This window comes from Dipteris shenzhenensis, chromosome 2, assembly GCF_047967505.1.
Source record: "Dipteris shenzhenensis isolate YYH24624 ecotype China chromosome 2, Dip_SZ_1.0, whole genome shotgun sequence".
In the NCBI taxonomy this organism is placed as follows: Eukaryota; Viridiplantae; Streptophyta; class Polypodiopsida; order Gleicheniales; family Dipteridaceae; genus Dipteris; species Dipteris shenzhenensis.
The window spans coordinates 23,164,312-23,191,721 of record NC_141597.1 but is presented as its reverse complement, the minus strand read 5'-3'; the positions used below and the strand labels follow the sequence as shown (position 1 = coordinate 23,191,721).

The 27,410-nt window shown below is 44.1% G+C and overlaps 1 protein-coding gene across 3 annotated transcripts in view; it reads right to left on the bottom strand.

The window, feature by feature from the left end:
• Positions 1–27,410, bottom strand: part of LOC147904500 (uncharacterized) — a 97,355-nt gene that overhangs the window by 34,586 nt on the left and 35,359 nt on the right. For 2 of the 3 annotated variants that reach the window (XM_087394492.1, XM_087394502.1), the window contains exons 3-11: positions 26,399–26,505; positions 26,184–26,252; positions 25,920–25,974; positions 25,655–25,702; positions 25,270–25,427; positions 9,233–9,471; positions 9,014–9,104; positions 8,079–8,207; positions 6,902–7,055 (exon numbers count right to left, since the gene is read on the bottom strand). In XM_087394492.1, coding sequence (XP_087250618.1) covers positions 6,902–7,055; positions 8,079–8,207; positions 9,014–9,104; positions 9,233–9,471; positions 25,270–25,427; positions 25,655–25,702; positions 25,920–25,974; positions 26,184–26,252; positions 26,399–26,505 — 1,050 coding nt within the window. The remainder of the gene's footprint in view (positions 1–6,901; positions 7,056–8,078; positions 8,208–9,013; positions 9,105–9,232; positions 9,472–25,269; positions 25,428–25,654; positions 25,703–25,919; positions 25,975–26,183; positions 26,253–26,398; positions 26,506–27,410) is intronic. The other variant, XM_087394510.1, reaches the window with a different exon arrangement.

Here is a 27,410-nt window from a genome sequence, read left to right as displayed (position 1 = left end):
AAAAAGGAAGGCATCCAAAGTTGCTCTCTCCAAAGAGTGAAGTCCTCCTTCTCTACCCCCTTTTTTGTCTGACGGTAACTCAACCATGTTAAAGTCACCTCCAATCACCCATGAATCCGCAATGGGGGCCCAGGAGAGCAAATCCTTCCACATAATGACACGTTCCCCTCTAATGTTGGAGGCATACAGGTTAAGGAAACCAACCTTACACCCTCCAATCAAGAGAATAATCCACTAAGCCCTAGAGGGAATAATGACTCCCTGTCCAACAACTAAGGGGAGAACTGACTGCGAAATTGAAATAGAAGTGCCCCCCCTAGTGCCCAAGGCCAGGCGACTAAAATATATGGCCAGAAAGCAACTTGCCTGACTTGGCACAATCTCTAGAATCCAGTTTGTGCCCTTGAATAAATAAGATATCAATGGAACCCCCACTAACACCTGGATGAAGTTGATCCCGGATCATCTGTCTGCGGTGGCGATGTGGGACGCCACCTAGGCCCTATATGTTCCAGCTAACAATCCTCATCGACGGGAGGATATAGAGTGGAACACCTTATCCGACCTAGTGGCGGAAACAAACCCCTCAACAGGGGAAGACCTCCTACTCCAGGAGCGAGGAATGGAACCAAGTGGTGGAAAATCAACAGGGGAAAGAACCTTGCCCTCTGACGCCCTATCAACAGGAAACCCAATCACTGGATCACCAAAAGTAGAGGGCACAAACTCCTTCTCTGGGAAATCTGAAGCATCTGCTAGAGCTGAAAATGAGTTCCTATGAATCAGGCCAGACACTGGAGTGTGCAGGATCCCTTCTGAGGGAAGAGGATCAATAGTGTAAACCATCCCCTTCCCCCTATCCAAGGGAGTTAGTCAGGATTGCTCTCAATCCTGTGTCTGCACAGCTACGGAGACCTCTACTGCCTCGAGGAGAGTGTCAGACACACTGGTTCTAGGGGAGAAGCTGCAACCGGGGAGGATGTCGAAGCTAAAGCGTCTTGGACTGTGTTAGGTGAGACTGGAAGGATAGCCCGAGGTGAAGCAGAGTCCACTAGTGTATTCTCATGAATTGAAGGAGGAATCTGCACATGAACCCGAACCCACTGGTATGGATTGTGTGCCTTTGCAGGTCGTGAGGCACCTGAGGTAGAAAGTGGCAGTAGCAAAGGAGTGCTCAGTGGAGAAGCACTCTGGCGAGTAGGAGCTATACCACCATCCTGAGGAGGACCGCCATGTGGAGGTCGAGGAGCAGGTGTTGGAACTATACCACCCCCCTGTCGAGGCCGAGGAGTAGGTGCTGGACCTGTACCACCCCCCTGTCGATGCCGTGGGACGGTAGCTGTATCAGAGGGCTTCTTAGGTCTTTTCTTCTTCCTGGGGCAAGGTGTCCAATGGTCCTGCATATCCTGCACTGGTCCTCCCTGCCTGTACTCTCTACTCTCTGGCAAAAAAAGAAACCATCCGGGCGCTGGATCATAACATGGCCCATCATAAGGTTCAGATCCTTACAAAGGACCCTAACTCTAGGTACCCCATCAGCCTTCGTTGCCTCTGCTACAGTTAACGGCAACCCAGGGAGGGGTGGGATCTCAGCAACCGCGCCGAAATGCTCCCCAATAACAGAAAGAAGTCGATGGTAAACCTGGGGAAGCCCGGGAAATTTGATGAAGAGCAAAAAGATTTCCTTATCTGCCTCCACTGGGTTGAAACCAATATCAAAGGCGTCAAAGAAGATCTTCCGGTGTCCCAGGTGTAAAAACTCAGGTTTGAGCACTGAGCTCGCAACTTCTGGAGTGTCAAAAACAACTTGGAAAAAACCTCGTCCCAGAAGACGAACATCTAACAATCGTGGAGTGAGGTCTGGGGGAAGAGCCGCAAGCATCCAGTCTTTGGCTTGGGATCTGGAATGGTGAGACCCGAAGATGCGTGTGAGCAACGTGGTAGAGCATTCAATCTCTACGTCCTTCTTGAGTTGCTGCAACTTGTCTTTAGAAAAAGTAATAGTTTTCTTGGTCGGTGGAGGTGGAGTAGGATTGGCTGACGGAATATCCATCGCCAATTGAAGTGAGGAGGCTGACTCGGACACTTTTGAGGCTCCGCCCGCTCCAAAAAACATTGCGGGAGAAGGAAGAGGGAAGAGACAGGAAGAAGAGGAGGGGGGTAGAGGAGAGGGCTGAGGCGGGGGGATAGGGAGTGGGGGAGAGGAGAGGGGGTAGAGGAGAGGGCTGAAGCGGAGGGGAGGGAGCGGGATAGAGGAGAGGGGAGAAGAGGGGAGGGAGGTAGAAGCGGGAGGTAGAGGCAGGGGGAAGGAAGCGGGTAGAGGGGAGGGGGGTAGAGGCGGGGGGTAGGGAGTGGGGGAGCAAGGAAGGGGGAGCGGGAAGAGGGGAGGGGGTGGGCTGAGCAGGAGAGGAGAGAAGGGGGTAGAGGCAGGGGGGTAGAGGCGGGGGTAGGGAGCGGGTAGAGGAGAGGGGTGTAGAGGCGGGGGGTAGGGAGCGGGGTAGAGGGAGGGTTGAGGCAGGGAGCGGGTGAGGGGAGCAGGGTAGAGGGAGCGGGGGAGCAGGGAAGGGGGAGCGGGCTGAGAGGGGAGGGGGCAGGCTGAGAGGGAGAGGAGGGGAAGGTGTAGCGGGCTGAGAGGGAGAGGAGGAAGAGAGAGGCTGAGGGAGGGGGAGGGGGAGGGGATGAGGGCGAGGGAGGGGGCTGAGGGAGTGGCTGAAGGAGATGGGGGCAGCAAAGGAGTGGGGAGGAGCAGCAGCTCAGACACATGTATCACACAGTTTGGAGGGGATCTCCTTTCTTCTATGAGTTTCCTTTAGGGTTGAGATGGCATTTTCAGCCTCCGCCTTGGTTCTTTATTAGCTCACTTTGAGCTGTTTTTTCCTCATGCATTGCTCCCGCATTTGAGCTTGCTCTCACGGTTTTCATTCATACTTAATGAAGTAATTTTCTTGAAAAAAAAAAAGGAGGAGGAAGGGAGAGGCTAGGCAGGGGGAGCGGGAGGGGCTGAGGGCGAGGGAGGGGGCTGAGGGAGGGGCTGAAGGAGATGGGGGCAGCAAGGGAGCGGGGAGGAGCAGCAGCTCGGACACATGTATCACACAGTTTGGAGGGGATATCCTTTCTTCTCTGAGTTTCCTTTAGGGTTGAGATGGCATTTTCAGCCTCCGCCTTGGTTCTTTATTAGCTCACTTTGAGCTGTTTTTTCCTCATGCATTGCATGATGTATGGACCGCATTTGAGCTTGCTCTCGCGGTTTGTACTTAATGAAGTAATTTTCTTGAAAAAAAAAATCTATTCAAAAAGATAGTATTTTCCTCTCCATGGCATCCAACTTGGTTAGGCTAAGGTCGGTACATGAAGGGAATTGGGCATTTGAGTTGCTAAGTTAAATCAAAGCCTTGAAGAAACATGGGCTAGAAAGAAAGAAAGAAAGAAATTTTATTAAAGGTCCACGGAAGGCCATACATGGCCTATGGGACACAAAATCATCCGAAAGGAAAATACATCATCAACGATGCGCCAACTAGGTGGCCTCATCGTAATACCGCTAAGATGCCAAAAATGGCTACAAAAATCCTAGATACAAAATGAAATGAAATAGAGTACCAAAATTGCCTAGATACAAAATGTAAAATATGAAATATGAGGAACATCGTCTTCCCTAAGGGGTCTGTGATCCAAAGAAATGATGGAAGTCATGGCCATCGACCATGCCTCCTGCCATGAGTGTGAAGATCTGGGCAAGTGTCAAATGGGCTGCTGGCGGTGCCAAGTCTCCATGGAGCAATCTCCTCCGAAAATCTGCCATCATCCTCCGTCGTCTAGAAATAAAGCGACGGGTACGGCCTCTGTGTAAGATCATCCTGCGGTGCTGCCGGATCATGTCATATGTACATCCTCGGGGTGGAACCATCGGTGCTCTCTGGCAAGATGGGCTATCTCTGTGCTCATGGTCCTGCGCCTCGTCCTGCTCCTCATGAATAACCAGGTCTCTGGCAGGGATGCGACGGTGCTCTCTGAGGAATCTCTCTCTGTATCTGGTGATCTCCCTCATGAACAACGCTAAGCAATACTGATCCTCATACTCCATAATCCGAGAGAGAGGTCCAAATCCGTGCCCAAATAAACAGTGAAATCTGCCACGGATCTCATAATATAAAGGGCATCTGCAAACAAAGTGCTCCTCAGTCTCCACCTCCCCCATAGTGCAACAAGGGCATATCCTAGTCTCTCGCCTGGGTCTATGTCCGGTAGCTGTACGACGCATCCTGCCGGCCTCAACGTCTAATCTGTGGGAAGATACCCTGAGCTGGCCCAAGGCAATCCTGAGTGAGTGCGACATATGAACGCCGATATATCCTGGGGATATGATGAAGCCATCCTCTGAAATCCTGAGAAAATGGTCACGATATGTGGCCATCTTCGTAGGAAGCTCCGTGGGATGAACCCAAGTGCGAAACGTGTGTAGCTGCAACAAATCTGCCCTGATAACCTGGCTGAGCTCATGTCGAGTGAGAGGGAGGCGAGGGGCATCTATGCTGTATCGAAATGGTGGCAGCCTATCCATATCCAAGCCCAGCGAGGTGAGCCATGTGGAGAGTGTGTGGTACCAACAAAAAGTATGACCTCTCTCCGCTAACATCTGCGAGGATGTCAGTGCTAGCCACGGTAATCGTGCTCTGCCTGCTGCTGAGTCTCCGAGCGCCCTGATCCTATGCAAGTACGTAACTGACTGAAATGCTGCATCTAGCGCTAGGGGTGTAGCTCCGAACTCTGCGAACGTAATCTGATGCGGTACCGTGGGCTTCGCTCTGATCAATCTGGAGAACATGATGATCTGTAACCTCTCTACTCGTCTCCAATCTGCAACCCTGAGATCTCCTGCCCAAAAGGGGCTAGCATACATGACCGCAGGTCTCACCAGCGTATCGAAAAGTAAGGACTTCGTGTCGGGATGCTGAAAATGTGACTGTGCACACTGCCTCTCGAGAAGAGCCAAGGCGGCATACCCTCTACTGATCCTATCTCGTGCTGCATGCGTCATGGTGAAGACTGGACCTCTAAATGTGGCACCCAAATATGTATACTCCCTAACTAGCTCCACCTCCTGCCCATCAAATGTGAAAGAGAACTCGCCTCTTCTATAAACCTGGTATGACGTGTTGAAGACCATGACTTTGGTCTTCCCAAGGTTTACAGACAACCCTCTGTCCTGACAAAAGCTGTGGAGTGCATGGAGATGTGCCTGTAAACCCTGCTGGGAGGAAGAAATAAGAACCACGTCATCTGCATAGAGGAGAATCGGTATCGTGGATCCTGCCAGTAAAGAACCTGTACCACCCATCGTCTGTATGTACATCTCTAACTCATCGATATAGAGACCAAAGAGTGTCGGAGACAAAGGACACCCCTGCTTCACCCCTATCGTACTGCGTACTTCCGCCGCCAGCCCCGCCCGTGTCCTGACTCTACCTGTGACTCTCTCATACAAGGCCATGATCGCCCATTGAATCTCCCCATTGAATCCCAAGTCACGAAGTCGCTGGAAGAGTCTGAAACGCGGCACAGTGTCAAATGCCTTTCTGAAGTCCACGAAGCAACAATAGAGCCGTTGCTTACGTGACTTCGCCTCCTCAATCAAAGCCCTGAGTGTGAAGATATGATCTAGAGTCGAGTGCTCTGCACGAAATCCTGCCTGCCCTCTAGCTCTCATGCCTGTCGCCTCGGCATGGTCATTTATATGTCCTTCTGGAATGGTCGCATAAATCTTGGCCATGACATGGCCAATCATAATGGTCCTGTAGTTCGACGCCTCCAAAGGATCCCCCGACTTGTGTATGGGTACTATGGTATTTTCTAGCCAACTAGGTGGAAGACCTGTACAAATGGACTAGTTAAAAAGACGGGAGAGGACTGTAGCTAAGGCATCAATCCCATGGATTACATACTCCGCTTGCAATCCATCATGGTCCTTAGCTCTCCCAGTCTTCAAACGATGAGCTGCTGCTCGGACACTATTGGATGAGAATAAGGCAGAGGAGGTGGGTCTAGGCACATGGGATAAGTCGATCTGTGGCTGGTCTGGAATATCATATAAAGTGGAAGTATAGGCAAGCCAAACCTGCGGGTCTGTAAGAGGAGTTTGAGATTTCAAGCGAAGGAATTTCTTCCAGAATTCCTTGGAATCACAGCTGAAAAGTAAACTTCTCAGCTCCTCCTCATTCCGGGCTAGAAATTGGCACTTTTTGCGTCGCACCAAACGCTTGTAACTCTTCTTGGTCTTAATGAGGAGGGGAGACTTCTCCTGTGTCTCAAGGCGAAGCTTCCTGCGGAGTTCTTTACACTCCTCATCATACCATCCATTACAAGGCACAAGACCGACTGGTGGAGGACTGGATGTGTGGCAAGTGACGGGGAAGGACTTGTGGGCTGCTGAGATGATGGAGGTATGTACAAGGTCCCACCGATCCTGTGTGGAGGGTAGGGCATCGAGAAGGTGCGGACGGAGAAGACCACTCAGGTGCTGGCTATAAACAATCTGGACTAAGACAATACAAGTGGGAAAACTTTAATGAGAAGGCCATAAACAATCTGCACTAAGACAATACAAGTGGATAACTGCAAGGGATAAAAATGTGAGCCGGTGAGGAAAAATATTATGGGCTGGTTGGTTTCAATCACACATTGAAAAGAAAAAGCTTGAAATGTAATTAAAAACATGAAAAACATAATGTTCTCTTATTTGAAAGCACAAATCGACTGAAACAGTTTACAAAAAACCTCAGCTACACAACTGAGAGATATCAGGGTAATATTTTGCACAATATCATGACAAAAACTATACTATCATCACAAAAGTGATTGTGGTACGTGTAACCCAAAGGAGCTAGAGAGTAAAGTTCTTAACCTGGAAAGAAATGAGTAACTGCCTTTGGGAACCTGACCACAGCATGTTCTATAACTTCAGCACTTCCAAAATCTGCAATGCAAGTGCTGAGGTAACCTTTAACTTTCTCCACAATTTGGTCATCCCGTAGTGGCAAGAACTGATTGGAATGGTACTGTAAGGGTAAAAGTATGTTAGCACTGACCTGAAATTACAACCACTTTCTGTACTCTCTTGTGTTTCTTGTTTCATTTTGGCAAATTGAAAGTTTATTAAGTATGACCAAATTACAAAACACCAGGATAACATCATGTAAGAGCCTCATACAATATCATGCTGAAAAGAGGTGAGGCCTGTCATGACCAATCCGGGGAGTGGAAATGCCATGCTTTGTTGTCATAACCATGGTCCTACTGTCTCATTAAAGAAACTCTCTTAGCCACTGTGGCATGTGAGGAGCCCTGAATCCTACCCCAAGTGGCCATAAGGGGGTGAACAATGTCTTTCTAAATCAGTGACATTGACTGAGAGGCATAAGTTCGAGTCCCATCTATAGCCGCCGTGCTTCTACGATGCCATAAGACTGCAAATTATCTTAAGCAAGTCTAGACAAGGAAATCGAGGTCCATGCATACCTATTGGTACTGCATCTAGGGTGATAAGGTGAAGGATTCCTCTCTGAATCAAGAAGTCCCAATCCTGATCTACTCCCTTGTAAACTACCTGAGGATTTGACTCTAGAAGTTAGGCCAGAGCACCCCAAGTGATGTATGCAAGATCCTCTTGGCCTCTTTGCGACCCCAAATGCAAATGGACTCTAATACCGTGAAACATCACGGGCATCTTGATCCGTATCTAAGGCTCCACACCAATGGCATGTCTTGGGGTATTGAAAGGGAGTCCACCATGTTAGAAGAGCTAGAAGAAACAAAAACCTGTCTCTTCCGGTAGGATCTCTCCCACTTCATATAAATTGGACATTTATCAGTTCTAATGTTCACCTCGGAGACTTGCCAGCTTTATAGCACTAATATTCAGTATGGGCATCAAAATATGACTACTAACGACAATGAGTACAACAATGATCATCATAATTGCTGTCATCAACATCATCCACATTTAATAACTACTCTGGAAAGTCTTAACAAAATTTCACTCTTGAATTGGGAAATAGCATAGTGTCAAGATATAAGCTTACAAAGTCAGCCTCCACAACAGTGCCGATTTCATCCTTATATTCATCGTGCAAAGTATTCAGATCAAAAAAGGTCCACCCTGTTGTATCATCAAATCCAAAGCATGCATTGCTCGGTTTTGGGATTTGTACCTGTGAGCAGAGTATTGTCACATGATCATACACAAGATAAATTATTGAAAGGTTTATGGCTGCAAGGAACAACTGTTAATATGCCCACTTTTATATTTTCTCACAATTTAATTCAAACCATAAAGTTCCATTGTCTGTTGGTTTATTATACTCCTACTACTTAGGATAGACAAATAATAATCATAATTTATGATAACTGACACATTTATAATGCAAAGAGATCAAAGCAGTTGATAATATTTTTTTGTGTAAACAATCCATGTGATACCTCTCTCCCGGCTGCTGACTCTTAGAACTTTTGCCTTTGTAGATCAAAAGCACAAACCATTTACATGCTAGCTGTTAGGCATAACCTTTGAAAGCTATAAAAGACACTTTGCCTGCCCAAGTATTAATGCTAAGATGAGTTTCTTTTGATCCAAATACTTTAGATTGATGCACTTGTATAGACACTCTCAAGACTCTGCATGTTCAGCTTTATTTTTTGAGTGTGGGCATGTGTAAGTTGATCTTGGAGCTTCAATCATAATTTTTTCAAATCAGATATAGCTGCTCTTATAAGAAGCCCAACAGTATTCTTGTTACACATAGAAATCTCTGCTGAAAACAACTTCACCAATCATAATTGTCAATTGGCCAATACTCTTCTTGCATACTTTATAAATTAATTACCTCAACCTCTTATCAGTCATATGGTATTATTCCCTCGTATGTTTCCAGCCTATATATAACTGGGATTAGCCATTAGAATGGAATCAATTCCCCACTTTATTTCTTGCCACAAATTCACATATTGATGAGTATACCTTGCGATCAAGCCAAAGACGCACGGCGAGGACATCAATGGCACCAAGGTTTGCCACATTCAAAAATTCTTCCCTGGTTTGCAAAGTTGAGCTGACAGATTTGTAGAATGGACAAAAGAGTATAGATTATGAGAATTTAATAATGTGAGTTAAAGGAAAGAATAAGAGCAAAATGGTAATACATCAAAAACAGAGAATTGTCAAGACCACAACTGCTACCTGTTTGCCACGATGCGCTGCAATCCTGTAATGCCTACAGAAAAAACAACGGCATCAGCAGGTATTTTTTCCTCTCCACAGATTACACCATTGATTTTTCCATTTGTCTCATCCAGAAGCAAATCAGTAACTCTCCTTTTGGACAGAAAATGACAACCCCGTTGCTCTATGGCCTCCACCCAAGGCTTAAAAATTTTTTCACCAACAGTTCCTCGACACCAAACTACATCAAAGTCTGGCTGCACAACAAGGAAACATTTGAGAACATATTCTTCTCAAAGACAAAATAAACCTTTCTTCCTACAAAATAAGTTAAACCCCCTATGGCATATGCTGACATGTTACAAACTGTAGTATGAAAGCCATGTAAATGCTTCATGAAAGTTTGCATCTGTTTTGGGATAAGGAAAGCAATGTGGTATGCTTTCAGCTTGGTTCAAAGATGGTCAACATGGTCAATCTTGGTCAACAAGAGCTTGGACCATCATTAATGTTTGGAACAAGTCTATGAAGGAAAAAATCTGAGGGTGGATGATTTGAGGCTCAACCACTACCTGAGTTTAGAGGGCAGTTTCTCATATGATGTAACGGTTATAATATATGCATGCAGACTTACTAACACACATGTAGTTTTGAGAAATATTTGTGTCATGGTGCTTTGACAAAGACTGGACCTGTTAGTCAAGGTTAACTTACCTTATGCTAAGGAGGTGACACACCCACAAGAACAAGAAGGCCTAAGTTGGCACACTATGCCTTTGAAGCCTCGATATAAAAAAGTCCCAAAGCACTAATAAGAAACTTTGAGAGGATTTTACTTTTTAACATCAGAATCTCAAGACTGGGACGCTAGGATCCCTCACCACTCACTTGGCAATACATATAAGCATTCATTTAAATATTCACAAGACTTACTAGTTTCTAACTTGATACAATGATTTGTTTAAAAGATCTTGCCTATTCCCTAGAGTAAAGAGGATAAAGAAGGGATTTCATAACAGCCATTAGATAAAGGGTTCTACTCCTATGACATGTTCATAAATACAAAAAAAACACACTCCCAAAAGGTTCATTCCAGCAGCTCGTTTTTTGAGCTATAGCCCTCCAAAAACACTTAGAAACTTCACACCCTTGCACAGCAACCATCTCCCTCCCCCTCTCTATCTTCAAGATCCTTGTAGCATTTAGCTCTTCCAACTTCACACTCTCTTAGAGAAACTCTCTCGATGTTCCTCTACTTTTCAATCCCCTCTACTTGGGAAGCCTTTCTTTCATCCTCAATATTGCCCACACTCTCTTCCAAGCTGATGCAACTCCTTTCTAGAAGTTCTTCTCCTCTCCTCTTCAATCTCCCCTTGTTGGGAAGCCGCTCTAATTACCCGTCCCCTCCATGAGGCGACCTTGCACAATTTCCCACACACCACCTGCTCCATCACCGACTCAGATGCTTACAATAGCTGGTATGATGATCAGTGTAAGGCAATACCCCACCAACTCAGATTCGAGACTAAGCATCATCTTCCTAGCGGTATGGATATGGCACGCAAGTACCACCGTTTGGTCGCCGGAAGAAGCAGACAATTCGTTTGCCAGAATGAAGAAAAGTTACTAAACATCCTATTTAGCAGCAACTCCAAGGACTTTTGGCAGAAGTTTCTTAAGTGAGGAGCCCCATATCTAACCGATACCACACTTTGGCACTCTTATGCATGGACACTATACAGCATTCCTCACTAGCCACCACTTGACCTCTCCTAGAGCTACCCTACCCTTCTTGTGTGCATTGTTCGCCACCAATGATGTCAAACATGAAGCTCTAAAGCTAATATGCACGAGCCAAAGTTCATGAGGGGCTAATATTGAATACACTGCATATGGCCTAAGTACCTTGGACCCAATCTTGGCAAACCTTTTTAACAAAGCAGCCTGCACTAGTTTTTCCCACACTTAAACACTTAACACCATCATTCCTATTCACAAGGTAGGGAATCCCATCATGAGCCCAAAAAACTAAAGGACCCATCATGAGCCCAAAAAACTAAAGGACCATTATGACTGGGCATGTTATGTTGTTGCCTCAATAGTCGATACGTAGGTCAGTTGATTTGCAAAACACCAAGGGCCCAACAAGAAGGCTTCCTTGTGGATCATAAGACCCTCAATCACATACTTGCACTCCGAGGTGTCATTGAGGAGGCCACAGCATGGAGAAAGAGATTTTATTGCTGCTTTGTGCATTGCATCAAGATCTTTGATACAGTGCTGAGAGATCATCTCATCAGACACTTGTAGAACATTGGATAATCATCTGAGCAACCATGGCACTTTACGAAAGGGTCTCAAGCAAGGTTCGGATGGCTACACAGTTGATAGAGGAGACCAGGAGCACTATCAGATCAAAGGGGTTGTCTATATCAACGACTCTATTTGGCTCTAAATTTATGAGCTTGATACCTTCATTTGAGATAATAGAAAGGCAGGCTCATCTCTCGCTAGCTCTTTGACTCAAATACCCTTCTATGCGATGTGGTCTTACTCTCTTCTCGAGTTGAGAGCCTCTAGCAACACCTGAATCCACTAAAACCCTTCTGTGAGACACGTGATTTGAAGATTAATCTTTGTAAAACCAAGGTTATGATCTTCAATACATCCAGGGTAGCCATGCATAGAGATTAGTTCACCTTCAATGGGTTGTTTGGGGAGATGATTGCATCCTACACATATCTACCAGTGCTTTTCTCTCACCCAGTATGTCCCCATAACATTGAAAATTAAGAAATTCCCATTAGTTAGTTGTGGAGAAGAGAGTAGGGATGAAAAGGAACAGGGAAAGGGCATATTAAACTAAGGGATAAAGGGGGGAGGGAGGAGTCATATGAAGTGGGCTTTAAAGAAGAAGGCACATACTAAAGGGAGAGGGGGAAGAGAGACCATTTATATTTTAGTTAGCATTAGGTATGCTCTTCCACTCTATAGCTTAGTGGTAGGGCTCAGATGTGGGAAATACAACATTGTGGGTTCGAATCCTACCCTCTTGAATAATGTGTACTCCTCTTAGACATAGCCTCCATGGCCCAAAACAGATAAAGTTGAGCGAGTATGGCCCAATCTTCATGATGAGACCAGCGATGCAAGCCCAATTGAGAAGGGGAAATGCTAGGCTTGAGTGGCAATGCTTCAACTCTCAATTCTAGGATTCCTGGACCAAGTCTCCTTTCATTGATCCTTTGGTCCGATCTGAGTCATTTGTCGCGGTCTCACACCATATCATCTTGGCTGATTTTGGGGCCCTTCACTCCATCTTGACACGATATTCTCAGTGATCAAGTATCTCCACCAAGTCAAAGATTTTGATTCTTGGGTCTCCGGACGATGTAGGTTACCATTTCTAGCCCTATCCCCATCCATGGAATAACAACTAAGGGTGATCAAAGGTGTTGGTATGCCCATACATGTAGATGGTTTACGAGCCTAGGACTCCACATGAATAGACTGCATCCTTTTTAGTACAGCCTTAATACCTCCTCTATTCTACTCACTTATCACGAGGCCAATCAGGTCATTTGGGAGGATCCCATACAGCTACATAATACAAAACTTGGTAAGCACCCAGTGAGCGCTCAACTTCTATAGATATCACTACCTATAGATATCAGAGGAGGGCTTCCTCAATCTGCCAGGCTACACACGCATCCACCCTCCCCACTCCCTTATGATCTCAATTGGGAAGCTCAGTGTTTCTTCACATCGCTTACACATTCAGACACGACGGGCTAAGGGCATTCCTAAAGAGGCCGCATCTGCACCCTATGTGACCTACTAGAGATGGGGTCAGAGGAGCATTTCTCTTTATGGAGCTATCTTTGGATGGAAGTACTTGACAATGAGAATGAAGCAAAAAGATGGCACAAAAACTCAGAAGAGAAGGAAGAAGTCACCTCCATTGCTCACTCTCTGTAGCTGTTTTAACTTACAGATATGCCATGGGAGCAAGATTTGTAGTATCACAAGTGGTTTCACATGGACAACCACAAAGGGATGTAGCATGGTTGACTGCCTCATAATTGACTTGCATGCAGCCGAAGTAGTACAAACGGATGTAGCATGGTTGACTGTCTCATAATTGACTTGCATGCAGCCCAAGTAGTACAAGAGTTTGCAATTGATGACGGGATGTTGGAATCAGATCATAGAGCAATCTCTTTCTCCATATATGGGCTAGCAAGAGACAAGATAATTGAAGAGAACAAAGAAGCCCTACGGATAAAGATGGGCCACAGAAAATATCATGTGTACAAACACCACTTCTGGCAAGGCACGTGAGAGATGAATTGTCAGTTGACAGATATACTAACAAAGACAGCCCTCACTTGTTTCAAACAGAGTAAAGAAAAGAACAAAGGAATGCGATGCAACACTTGGTATGACAGGGACGCTTGGAATTCAGTGACACCAAAGGGAAAAATAGAAAAGGAAAAGACATATATGACAGGTCAAGGAAAAAAAGAGGACATTTCTGAAAGAAAAACAGATGGACAGTTTGAAAAACTCAAGAGGAACCCAACAAAATTCTCCAAAAACCTCCATGTAAAGAAATTTCGGAAAAGGGACACACATGGGAAACATGGTAACATTTATTAAAGATCTCAATCAGAAAAATGTGGGAGATGACAAGGGAGAGAAAATACCCTCCATCAAAGCCCGGGATATCCTAATGACAGATGATGTTGAATGGACTGAGGAAACTGGGAGACATCGGGAACCCAAAATATCTCAGAAAACAAAGGAAACTCTCATTATGATAATGAACAAGGCAGTAGAATAAGGATTTCCAAAGGAGTGGCAAATAGTTCCCATATTCAAAGGAGGCATCAAAATGCAAAAATTATAGAACAAACAGGTGAGCAGCCTTGAGGATAAGTTTAATGGCACAATATTAGAACAAAGAGTTAGCAAGTGGCCAGAAAGAAACGGGCCAAGGTTGCCATCATGCAGTTTTTAGACCAAAAGATTCCACAGTTGACCAACTGGTCATGAGAAGAGCACTGAAGGCACATTCAGGTTCTATGAGAGAGTACTGGCTGAACTAGCAAGGCCAGTGGTAGATGGATCAAATGCAGATGAAGAGTACACTATATGCAACGACATCCGTGTCAAACAAGAATGGCCCTCTCCCCAACTTTATTCAACTTCGTTTATTGATGAACTAGACGAATAATTGAGAGCACACGGTGGGGACAAGAGCTAAAATTGCAGACTACATGCTCCTTTTCCTGCTGTATGCAGACGATGTGGTCTATTTGCAAGGGATGAGAGTGGATTACAAAGCAATTGGATGCCTTGAGTAAGTTCTGTGGATTTTTCCAAGGCCGAAATCATGATCATTTGAACAGGACACATGCAACTCACATTGACATTTGAGAGGTATAGGCATACAAATTTTTGGGTCTAGAGTTCACATATAATTACAAATGGAACATGTGTGAAAAGAAGAGCCCTAGGGAGACACAAAATACTCTTTAATAGCCAAAAAAATAAAAAAAGCCACACATCTAGAATTGGGATTTCTATCCAATATGCTAGTGTAGACAGTGGTTCTCTATGGGTGCCAAGCTCGGGCTCCAGGACTTGCCAAGGGATTTCTAAAGAGAGTGAAAAAAGTACAAAAGAGATATTTCTGCTAGCAGAGATAGGCATGCTACCATTGGAAGGAGAAGCTGTCTACCAACATATTGATATCTCACTAATGGACACGGCAAGGCACTGGAGGCAACCAAACACAAGGGCTGGTATAAGGCACAAATAAAACGGATGCGCTATTGGGGCACATATGTATTAGATCTCCAAGACAAAGACACTATCATCAGAGAGATTGTAACACAAAAAATCTTAGATAAAATATGCCAAGAACCAAATAACAAGATGGCTCTCTACAAAATGAAGGAAACGGAGAGAATGAGAGCTAGAGAGAGTGAGAGAGTCGAAAGCTTAGAAGCTGTAGTTGCTCAATTGAGTGTAAAAAAGAGTACAACACAAAGTAGTGTAGATAAGGTTTTGTCATAGTGACAAAACCTTAGTAGTCACTAACCATAGTTAGTGAACTAACTGCAGTTAGGGGGAAAAACCTCTAAATGAGGGAAAAGTGCCCCTAACTAACTTATTATATTACATTGGTCACTGCTGAATTATAGATATAATTCCAACACCCCCCTGCAGTGCCAATGTCATGTACAAGGCTGATCAATCACCAAACGGATATAAGTTCAGGGCACTGCGAAATGCCTCGAACTTCTCACGTGGTAGTGCTTTGGTGAAGATATCTGCAACGTTGTCATGTGTGGACACAAAGATCATACTGATCTCTCCTGCATGTAACTTCTCTCTGACGTAATGATAGTGAACCTCAATGTGCTTCGTGCGAGCATGAAACACTGGATTCTTTGCCACTGCAATGGCACTCTGACTATCAGTGAGAATTGGAGAAGGACCCTCCAAAGACAGATGAAGATCAGCAAATAAACGTCTCAGCCAAACACATTCCACTGTTGCTGTGAAAGCTGCCCTGTACTCAGCTTCACATGATGAGGTAGCCACTGTAGATTGTTTCTTGCTTAGCCATGAAATGCAAGATTTTCCCAAAAAGAAACAATTGCCACTAGTGGACTGCCTAGTGTCATAATCACCAGCCCAATCTGAATCACTGTAGGCATGCATCTGCAAGTCACCCCCCCTGGGAAATAGTAAGCCAAAAGACTTGGTGCCTTGCAAATAACGGAAGATGCGCTTAACTGCCTGCCAATGCATAGTTTTAGGGCTGTGCATATACCTGCTCACCTGAGATACTGCAAACTGAATATCAGGCCTAGTATTGCAGAGATATATGAGGCATCCAACAGCTTGACTGTAAAGTGTGGCATCAACTGATTCTCCTGCATCATGCATTGTGAGTTTCAGCCCCGGTTCCATAGGAGTAGATATGGGCTTACACTCTTGCATGTTAAATCTGTCCAAAAGTTTCTGAACATACTTGGACTGAGACATAACAGTGCCACGTCTCTCATGAGAGAACTGGATCCCCAAATAAAAATGAAGCAGCCCCAAATCTGACATATCAAAGTGGGTCTGCAAATCAGTTTTGAAATCTGCAATTTTGTCGTCATTGGACCCTGTGAGCAGTAAGTCATCAACATAAAGAAGGATGACTAATATTTCCCCCCCATCCATCTTGATGTAGAGGGTGCTCTCAGTAGGACTATTGTGCAGCCCCTTGCTGGTCAAAAAGGCATGTATTTTGGCATACCATGCACGAGGGGCCTGTTTCAGCCCATATAAAGCTTTATTAAGCTTGCAGACTTGAAGTGCATTTGCTGTAATTCCAAAACCCGGAGGTGGTTTGACATACACCTCTTCCAGCAAGTCCCCATTTAAGAAGGCTGTTTTGATGTCCAACTGATGAACATTCCACTCAAAATGTGCAGCCATTGCAATTACTGATCGGATGGTGGTCATCCGGGATGTAGGAGCAAAAGTCTCCTCATAATCTATGCCCTTTTTCTGAGCATAGCCTTTAGCAACCAGCCTGGCTTTATATCTGTCAATGGAGCCATTTGGCTTCCGTTTGACTTTAAATACCCATCGTGTGCCAATAGCATGTTTACCCTGTGGCAAGTCCACAACATCCCAAGTCTGATTTTTGGCAATGGACTGCAACTCATCGTGCATGGCATTCATCCAATGCACATTACCTTGTGCCTCTTCAAATGTGGCAGGCTCCTCTTCATCAAGGAGAGTACCTGCATATGCTGATTCCACTGAATTAGCACCTTCCATGTGCCTTGCTGCACTGCGAGTCCTGCCAGGTAACGGGGCATCAAGTTTACTCTCCCGGAGAGTCTGTAACAGCCAGTTTGGGACTGTTTTTGCTGCATGTATGTCTGCAATTTCTTGCTGTACCACTTGTTCCACTTCCTGTGGAGGAGGCATGACATCCCGTGGCGGAACTGAAGCATTTGAAGGTTGCTGTAAATTCTGATTTGGATCAGAAAAATCAGCAGGGGAACCCAAAGCAATGGGTAGCAACCCTTGAAATACATCTTCTGAAGGTGAAGGCATTTGAAAATCAGCCTGAGTGTAAGCTGAATTTTCAGAAAATATCACATCTCTACTTACAATGATTTTGCGTGTAGCAGGATTGTAGAGACGATACCCCTTGCTTTCTGCACTGTATCCAACAAATATGCATTTGATGGCTTTATCTGACAATTTGTGCCTAAATTCAACTGGCACATGTGCATAGGCAAGGCATCCAAAGACTCGGAAGTGATCCACTGAAGGCTTCCTGTCATTCCAGACCTCAAAAGGAGTTTTTGTTTTTAAAGCCTTAGTGGGAGCCCTGTTCAAAATGTAATTGGCACACATCAAACCCTCTAACCAGAATTTATGAGGCATGTGTTTGCTTTTCAGCATACATCTGTCCATTTCCATGAGGGTTCTATTTTTCCTCTCAGCTTTGCCATTTTGCTGAGGGGTCAGCCTAACTGTGAGCTGATGCACAATACCCTTTTGTTTGAGGAAAGCATCAAATTCTGCAGATAGGTATTCCCCACCTCTATCCGTGCGTAATATCTGTATCTTGAGCCCGGTTTCATTTTCAACCATGGCTGAAAAATGTTTAAACACTGTGAACACTTCAGATTTCTTTTTCAGCCCATAAACCCAAGTAAAATTGGAGTAGTCATCAATAAATGTGACAAAGTAGAGATGACCACCCAATGAAGGAGTCCTCATGGGACCACAGACATCACTGTGTATAAGCTGCAATTTGCGAACAGCTTTAACTGAACCATCCTTCTTGAAGGGAAATCTATGCATTTTACCTAAAATGCACCCTTCACAGGCATGTGGAGGAGGTATCTCAAGAGGTGGCAATGCATCAACCATTGAAAATTTCTGAAGTGTCATTAAGCTGTTGTAATGCATGTGGCCATATCTGGCATGCCATAATTCTGCATTTTGCATGGCAACTGTAGGGGAAGAAATTGCCAAAGCATGAGCTGCTCTTTTCTGAAAAATATCAAGCTGAAAAAGCCCACGCAGCAGAGTACCAGATAACATTAAGGCATAGTTAGCTTCCCTGTCCCGGACAGCACATTTGTCATCCTCAAAGATGACCTGAAATCCATCTCTGTTAAGAGTGGACACTGAAAGGAGATTTTTGGTTATGCCAGGCACATATAAAACATCAGAAAGTCTGAAAATTGAGCCATCAACTGCAGTGAGCTCAACTTCTCCTGTGCCACGTACTGAATATGAGGAGTTGTTGGCACAAGTGACTTTCTTACCAACAGGGGGTGGATGCAAGGAAGTAAAGAGACACTTCCTCGAAGTGATGTGCTTGGATGCACCGCTGTCAAAATACCATGTGTTCAGTGTTTCATCAACACTGAAGGCAGATGCATCTGAAGGAGAGTCAAAACTGCAAGTCAAAAATGCATATGTATCATCACTGCAAGAAGTTGAACTATCCCGATCATCTGGAACAGCCAACCTAGAATCAGAAATGCAAGATAAAAAGGCATAATCTTGACCAACAAAGTTGGCTGCAGCATCCCCACTGTCAGATGCACAAGGGGCTGAATCTGAAACAGCCATTCCTGAGCTGTTTTTCTTTTCCTTTGCAATCCTTTTCCTGCATTCTGCTATGTGATGACCTGGCTTTTTGCAGTAGTGACAGAAACCCTTCTTTTTGGGCTTGCTTGCATCACTTTTAGCCTTTTGTGAAGGCTGTCCTGACCCACTGGAAGGCTGATTTGCTGCTGTTTTTGCCTGTCCCTTTGTTTTTGATTTGAATTTTGAGAGCATGGCTTGTTCACCTGCACGTGAAGCCAAATTTTTCCTGGTCTGCTCTTCCTGAAGCAGAAGTCCTATCAGCTCATGAAAAGAAAGAGGATTTGCACCCCCCCTCAATGATAAATTCAGCGAAGTATGAAAGCTGAGATAAGACTCAGGAAGAGAATTCAGAGTGGTTGTAATCATCTCTGAATCAGGAATAATTTCATCTATATTTAACAACTGCTCTCTGAGATCCTGTAGCTTAGTGAGGTGGGCTGACATGGAGTCACCCTCCTCCATATGTGTATTGCTCAACTCTCTTTTTAAAAAAGATACCCTGGCATCATTCCGTGCTGCATACATGCTTTCCAAAATATCCCACGCTGCCCTGGAGGTCTTACACGACCGGATATGCGGAATGATTGATCTTTTCACTGAAAGAGAGATGCAAGACAAGGCTAAGGCATCCCGTGAATCCCATCCCTTTTGCTCGGGAGTATTAACTGTAGCTGCACCAACAACTTGTCCTGCAGCTGCACCTTGTGCACGACCTCTTCCACCTCCTTGGTGAGGAGGGGTAGCAGGTGCAAGATCTGCTGGTCGGATTTCATCCCCATTGACATAATCCCATAAATTGCGAGAAATCAGAATATTACGTACCATGAAACTCCAGAGGGAGTAGTTGGTACCATCCAATTTGTCTTCCTGAGAAAGACCACCGAACTGAAAATCATTCTGATTTTGATGGGCCATATCTGAAAAAGGAATTGAAGCAGATACAAAGCTGAATTCCCTTACTGGGAATAAAATGCACAACTCCCAAAAACCACACCCAAGCACGGGCTGTATATGCAACTTAGATTTCTGCACTTGAGCTGTCAGAAATCTGTCCAAGCATAAAACACTCTCCAAAATCTGCCAAAAGTGTTCCAAACACTCCAAGAAAGGCAGTATGTATAGAATACTCCAAAAAATGCTCTCCAAACACAAAAGCCCCAATTTGTCGCTAGAAATTGCAGCCAGAAAGGGGTAAAAATGCCAAAAGCCCCAAATCTGCAATTTTAATACAAAAGCCCCAAATTTCAGACAAATCTGCAATTTTGCTCTTGTGATAGCTTCAAACTTGCCCAATGATTGCAATGGCTTCAATCTGTAAAATGCCCCAAATGTTCTTGCAGAATACTTAGCCAAACAATGGCTGTCTGCAAACTTAGCCTGCCAGAGATCACTTGCCAAATCAAAGATGACCTGCCAAAAATCACCTGCCAAATCTCTTGTCCAAAACCGAGAAGATACCTGCTGCTGTACTGAAGCAGATTCAGTACAGATTTACTGTACTGAATACTGTACGGAGATGCCGTACAGTTTGTACGGCACCGTACGGGATGTACAGCGTCGACAGGTACGGTGACCACGACGGCGTACGGTATATGTCCACGGTGTACGGCGCTGCGTCGACAGGTACGGTGACCACGACGGCGTACGGTATATGTCCACGGTGTACGGCGCTGTACGATGTACGGCGCGCAGATGACGAGACTTTTCGCAGGTACGGCGAAGTACGGCGCTGTACGGTGTACGGTGTACGGCGAAGTGCAGCGCTGCAAATGGCGAAACCTGTGTAAGGCTTCCGTACAGTCGTACGGACTGTACGGACGGATTGGAGCAGGCTGGAGCTCAAGGTAAGGTACTGGTATGAAGAAGGAGCTGAGGGCACACAAGCCTAGAACCTGCTCTGATACCAATTGAAGGAAACGGAGAGAATGAGAGCTAGAGAGAGTGAGAGAGTCGAAAGCTTAGAAGCTGTAGTTGCTCAATTGAGTGTAAAAAAGAGTACAACACAAAGTAGTGTAGATAAGGTTTTGTCATAGTGACAAAACCTTAGTAGTCACTAACCATAGTTAGTGAACTAACTGCAGTTAGGGGGAAAAACCTCTAAATGAGGGAAAAGTGCCCCTAACTAACTTATTATATTACATTGGTCACTGCTGAATTATAGATATAATTCCAACACAAAAGAGTTGATCCGATGCTACTTTATGGGAGACATGAGTATCTCAATGAGAACATCCTTCTCTTCAAAAGAAACTTAAATATGCAAACTAGGAACCAGCTCTCATCATGAACTCCAAAAGATACAGACTCTCACACTTGTGAACCTACACGCCCTCTTGGGGAATCCAGAAAAAAAATGGTACGGTCCTACATAAAAGAAATCTTAGAACCTTGCAATAGGATCTTAGAAAGATTGGTCATGGACACAAACACATCAAAAGATGTTGTTGATAGCTATCGCAAAAGCTGCAAAATGTAAAATTGACACAAAATTATCCTTTGTCCATTCTCCATTGGAAATTAATAATATCATATCATATCATATCTTGGACCATCACTTACCTTGACAAGGTTTGAGAATATGGCTAGACCAATGTAGGCAAATAGAGACTATGTTGGAGGGCTCTCTCATCGTCTATGGATGGGAGGTGCTGGTACGCATGGACCTCCAAATAGTTTTACTCTTCAGGCATGTCCATTGACAACCTCCCTCCATCCAATGGTCCCTAGATGAGCCTCCTCTATGTTTGATGCAGGATAGGTTTAGTATCTATGATGACCTATGGCGGCAAAGGTCAATGAACAAGAAGGCGGCTAGTAGAAGATGGATAGCATATACACAACCCATCCATCAAGCATTGTTGACTACGTCTTGGGGTCTCATGCTTTCGGTCGTATAGATCACCAACAATCATAATCCAACAACCTCTTATACCAAGAGCAGAGACCATTCTCATACACAGCCTAGCAAACCATTCACATAATTATTCCCCCTTACTATCGCTGTCACTTTGACCATTTATAGAACACCCCACACAGTAGTTACCTCCACACACTCTTATAAATATAGATAGCCAACCCTCCCCTGAATCCAAGGCCCAATTCCTCATGCACTCTATCCATATAGCAAGACAACATTCATTTTTTTGTTTAAAAGATCCGCCTAAAAGCCACCCAAAAGAAAGTGTTTCTCAACAAAATGATTAGTATGGAAAGTGCCTTGGTAGCACATGTACTCGAATGCAAAAGAACCCAAAAAAGAATGCGAGAACCATTAATTTCTTGCATGCTATGAGCAAAAACTCTCCAGTACTGTTTTATGGTAAAATCCAAAGAATTCTGGATGGAACTCTTGGAATCCCTCTATACTTGGCCGTGATTGTGTGCCCACATGCACGATCCACATGGAGGAGCACATGCAATATCCTTGGAGTACTTTGGAGCAGCTCTAAAAGAGCCACAACCCTATGAAGCTCGTTTTAGGCCTCCTATCTCTGCCTGCAACCCCTTCTACCAAGGAAACCCCTGGGCTTGTGAGAAAACCAAAGGGCTGTAGAAGGGCAGTGACAAATTCTAGCACCAAGAAAATGAATCCGCCCACCCAAAAACCTCCTCTCTTGTCCTCAACATCTTGCCCCTTTCAACGCCTTCAACCCCCTCAGATCACTTACTAACATTTGCCATTAAAATAGACCATCAAGACTCAATCCTCTCACAAATCCCCCACAACTGGGATTTGGGCTACTTTCTATGCTCCCAGGTAGTAGGGCTCACGGGGATGTGGCTTCTGATCTGTCAGGAGGAGGATATTTGGGGTTCAGAGTTTGCAAACGACATGGTGCTCTATGTGGAGGGCACTATCGATAGCTTAGAGGCATCTTGGGGAGCCCTCGCAACTTACTGGTTGGGGTTGGCACAGGGGCTAGGATTAACTGGAAAAAATCAGTTGGTTTCCTCACGGGTGACTAAGGAGATCCATGAGATCCAAGATTCGGGGGCGGTGTTTGGCTTTGAATGGATTCAAAGGGGGCACACAACGAAGTATTTAGGCTGCCATGTGGCGAGTGATAGCAGATTGCTCCATTATTGGAGAGCATGAGGTGCAAGCTTCTATATTGGAGCTCAGCCAAACTTTCTCTAGCAGCCAGGGCCCTTGTGGTCAACCAAGTCCTCTTGGAAATGGCGTGGTACATAGCCTCATAATGATGTTTTCACAAAGGTTGTATGGGTCAACTCGGGCGTCTAATGTGCTTCTTGTGAGCAGGTTTGGATGGCACAAGGAATACTAGAGCCAAGGTTTCTTGGCAGATGATGATCTTGCCACATGCACAGGAAGGCCTTGGCATCATCGATCCAGAGATGCAAAGCAAAGGCCTTTTGGGCAAGCTAGTTGTATGAGGTCTCACCCCAAGCTCTGAGCCCTATAAGCTCTTGCTCCAACGAGGGCTTCTCAGGAACACGTCTGCATAGGGGGACATTGGCAGCAATCTTACACGTGGATTTTCGCAAGGGATCCCCTCAGAGGAAAGGGCTCCCCTTGATGCACAGCCTTTGTAGGGTTTGGTAGCATTTGTCTAGCGGACTCATTCAGACCAACCCTTGTGCCCGGGGGAGTTTGATAATAAGTCACTTATTTATTATTACTTGTTTGACAACCGGAAGTGCTATGGTCTCTGCACCACTCGGTCTTCGAAAACTGCATGTATACACTGCCTTGTCTCTCCCAGCTCTTTGGCGCAACCTAGATCCTCAAAAACAGCTCCTCTAGGACCTCCCAATCAGTCGTGCCTCTTGCAAAAAACGAACTACCTCAGCTTTCTGGCACCACAATCCTCCAAAAGCAGTCTCTACATGCAAAAAACGACATACACCTCTATTTTTAGCTAAAGAACACCCATGCAGATTCTAGACCTCCAGTTTTGCAAAAGTTGTCTTGTAGTAATCCACACCCCCAGTCTCCATCATCCGCATCTCATGCACTTAGCTGCCAGTTTTCCCAGATCCACAATCAGAGGTGTGTGGGTATGCCAGTTATCCGAGAGTGGCCGTGAGCTTTTTCATCATCACTTCCTATAATCAGGGTCTCTCCACGAAATCATATTAGAAAAATCATGATTATTTATAAAAGCAAAACCAAAAGCTCTTTAGGTTCTCTATTGCTACTTCCTAGCTTCCATCCCTAGAGCTAATCCACACTAGCCTAGATTGTGCTCATCAATGCTAATCTCACCCACCTATTGGTGCTCCTACGTGTGATATATATAACTACAACATTTACAACGATTTCCTGGGCTCCAAAAATAGGCGCATCGTATTTTGCCCTCCCCCCAACTGCTAACCATGCACATGCTCAGCAGCACGTCCTTGTCCTCCTAGAGATGAGTATGTATGTATCCTTAAGTAGTTGCTGCCATTAACTCTTCCATAGACATGAGTCTATTTAAATTGACTTATGGTTGCTGACAAGAAAACAAAAGTAGGTAGATACATGACACCCAATGCATAATCCAGCTGCAAGAGACACTTCTATAACAGAATTGAATGTTTTACCTTGGATAGGGTCAAAACTATACAATGAGAAAATATTTTTGTGAGAAAGAAAGAAAAAAGAAAATGTTCCTTGCAAATTTCCTATAGCACAAAGTACTTGGCAGAGCAAGATATTGTGTTAGGCTGTCACCTTCATATTCTGGTCTGTGGTTAATCCTCAAGACACAGTGGAATTGTTACAAGATTGTGAGGTGCGTTCTCTATTTCACGTTCACAATTGTAATAGGTTTTATAGCTTGTGGGATCAGCTATAAATATGTGGAGGAACTACAGGAGCACACAAGAATGGAGCCGCAAGAATCTCAGATGCAGAGAAATAAACATTCAAAACATGGAGATGGCTACGATTTTGGTCCACAGTTGGTGACTTCCTCTTGAAGACTACTTAGACATCAGTACTGTAGCTTCTGAGAAGTTAGAACATCCCCAGAGTTAACCATCCAGGACATGGGAATATTACATACAAGGATAAATAATATGAAGTCAGATAGATTCGTGGACCGCCGGTCGAAGACAGGTTTGTTGGAGTTAAAGTAAATATGCTGTGTATTTCATGAGTAAAAATTATTACCGAGTGTATATATTGTGAGTTCATTTATTGAAACCGATCTTTAAAACTGTTCAAAATAGATCAATATGGGAGACATATGCAGGCATCAATGGGTTGTCATTGTAGTCAAGGTTTAATTAGAGCGCATTCTGTAGTCGGCATGAGCCTTGGCCTTAATCCAAACAAATACCACTGATTTTAAGGTCATGAATGTACAACTAATGTTCATGCGCAAAATTTCTTTAAAAGATTCGAGTCTTGAAAATTTCACCTGGTGAGCAAGGATGAAGTAATAGAGCATGCCAACAGCTGCCGCTGCACTGCATTGTTCGCCTGGGGCAAAGAGGCCAACTAAGAGCATAGGATTGAATGCCTCTTTATATACTCTTTCTGAACATCCGAATTCCCTGAATAACTCTCGTGCAGTTCCTAAAACCATATGAAACCTGAATGAATTAAACTGATTTTAAATTCCAAACCAACTGAGATAAAGAACAATGCTTGCGGCAATGCCATTTCATCTTGGCTACTTTTGGCAATTATCAATAAAAGTTGAGACCACTCGACAGAATGAAATGAAGACAATTCACAAAAAGGACAGTAGGTTAAACTCTTTTCTCTGAGCATGACATTTTGGAACTTTCATAGGAACTCACTTTTGTCATATTTCCTCCAGGCAGAATCACTATTATCAAAGTCAACCACTGCACTTGTAGAAATAGAAACAGTGCATTAGAATATTTTATTCCAAAAGAGAGGGCACACTTGAGCAGGTGAGAGAATGACACAGAGGCTGCAGATTATTACTTTAGTAAGCTAACATCTTTAAAAACTATGGTGACTAAAGTAGACAACAAGGAGAGGAAATAGGCCATTTATGGTACACAGAAAAGAGAAAATTTGCAGCAAGTTAGCCTTCACCTGCATACATAAGTGGAAGAGCAGTCAATCGATCCACTAAAGGTAGCCTCTTGAACTGTTCACAAAGGCACAACAACCAGCCGATCCAACATAGATCAGGCAGGCTTCAAAAAGTCAGGAAAATGATTCACACAAAGATGTGATCAGATCATAAATCTGATCTTAAAACCAATTGCAAGTACAAATGTGATGATCATCAACTCAAGTACTCAATGATTCTATTAAGCAGAATTTAAACCACCTGAACCTCTTGAAGACACAAACCTGAGTGTAAACAAAAGTTCCTAGAGGAGTAGGCAAGAGTGGCTGAGCCTGGAAAATTGGAGATTCAACCTATGGGTACACAAAGATTAGATTTTGATTAGAAGAGGTTAATCTAGAAGCATCACAACATTTCCATGTAAAATGCTATGTTGATAAAACTATAAAAGAATATCTTATTCATCAGATGAGCATGAAAAGAAAAGCAACCATGTTACCTCAAGGCCATTTGGTGAATATTGAGAAGACTGAGTCCACTGTGTAAAAGGTTTGATTCCAAGCTCATCCACCACAGCAAATATATTTCTATATGGGTACCAAAAACCTGAAAAAGGATCATCAACAGAATTTCGAGTCAACAAGTACAACCAGAGAAGCAGAAAGAATGACTAAAAGGAAGTAACCGAGTTATTAACTAGGTAGATCATGTGCAATATATATCTACCTTCCACACACACTTTTTTTTAAAAGTGAAAACTTGGAGTGCTTTATATTACAAGATTGCTATCCAAAAAAAAACTGGTAAGCTAAAAGATTACATCAAGTGAAAATGTCCATGTAGGACAAATATACATCTTGATCTATGTAGTGAGCTTGTAGACAATTGAAAAGCGATTGCTACAAAGAACGACGGAAAAAAACAAAAGGAGAAAAAACCTCACACACTTTTTTTTTTAGGGTGAAATCTTAGATTGATTATATTATATGAGTAGCAACCTCAAAAAAAGGTGCTACAATTACATCAACTGAAAATTTCAGTATATGCCAAAAAGACCTCATGATCTATGCAGCGGGTCTGCGAGTAATCAAAGAAAGATTGCTGCCTAAAAAAGCCAAACAGAGAGAAAGTAGGATCACCAAAGACTTTACAATTCCTATATGTCCATAAAGTCCATAGTGCCCATTAGCGAACCCAAACGAAGAAAAGATGAAACTCCGGTCTGGATGGATGAAACCCAAATAGCCAGAAGAACTTTCCAAACAGAATAGATGGGAATCTTGCTCGCAGGCACTGTCGAAGCAGATAAAAAAACTCACGAGAGCACGGACAATGCCAAAACAAGTGAGGCACAGTCTCCGAAGAAGTAGAACATTTGTGGCAAAGTGCAGAAGCAATGTGTCGATGAGCTAATAGCTGTCCAGATGGCAACACTCCCATAAGAACTCGCCAAAAGAAAACCTGTTGCCGAAGCGGTACTTTATAGGCCCAAAGTTGCTGTAATCTTTTCC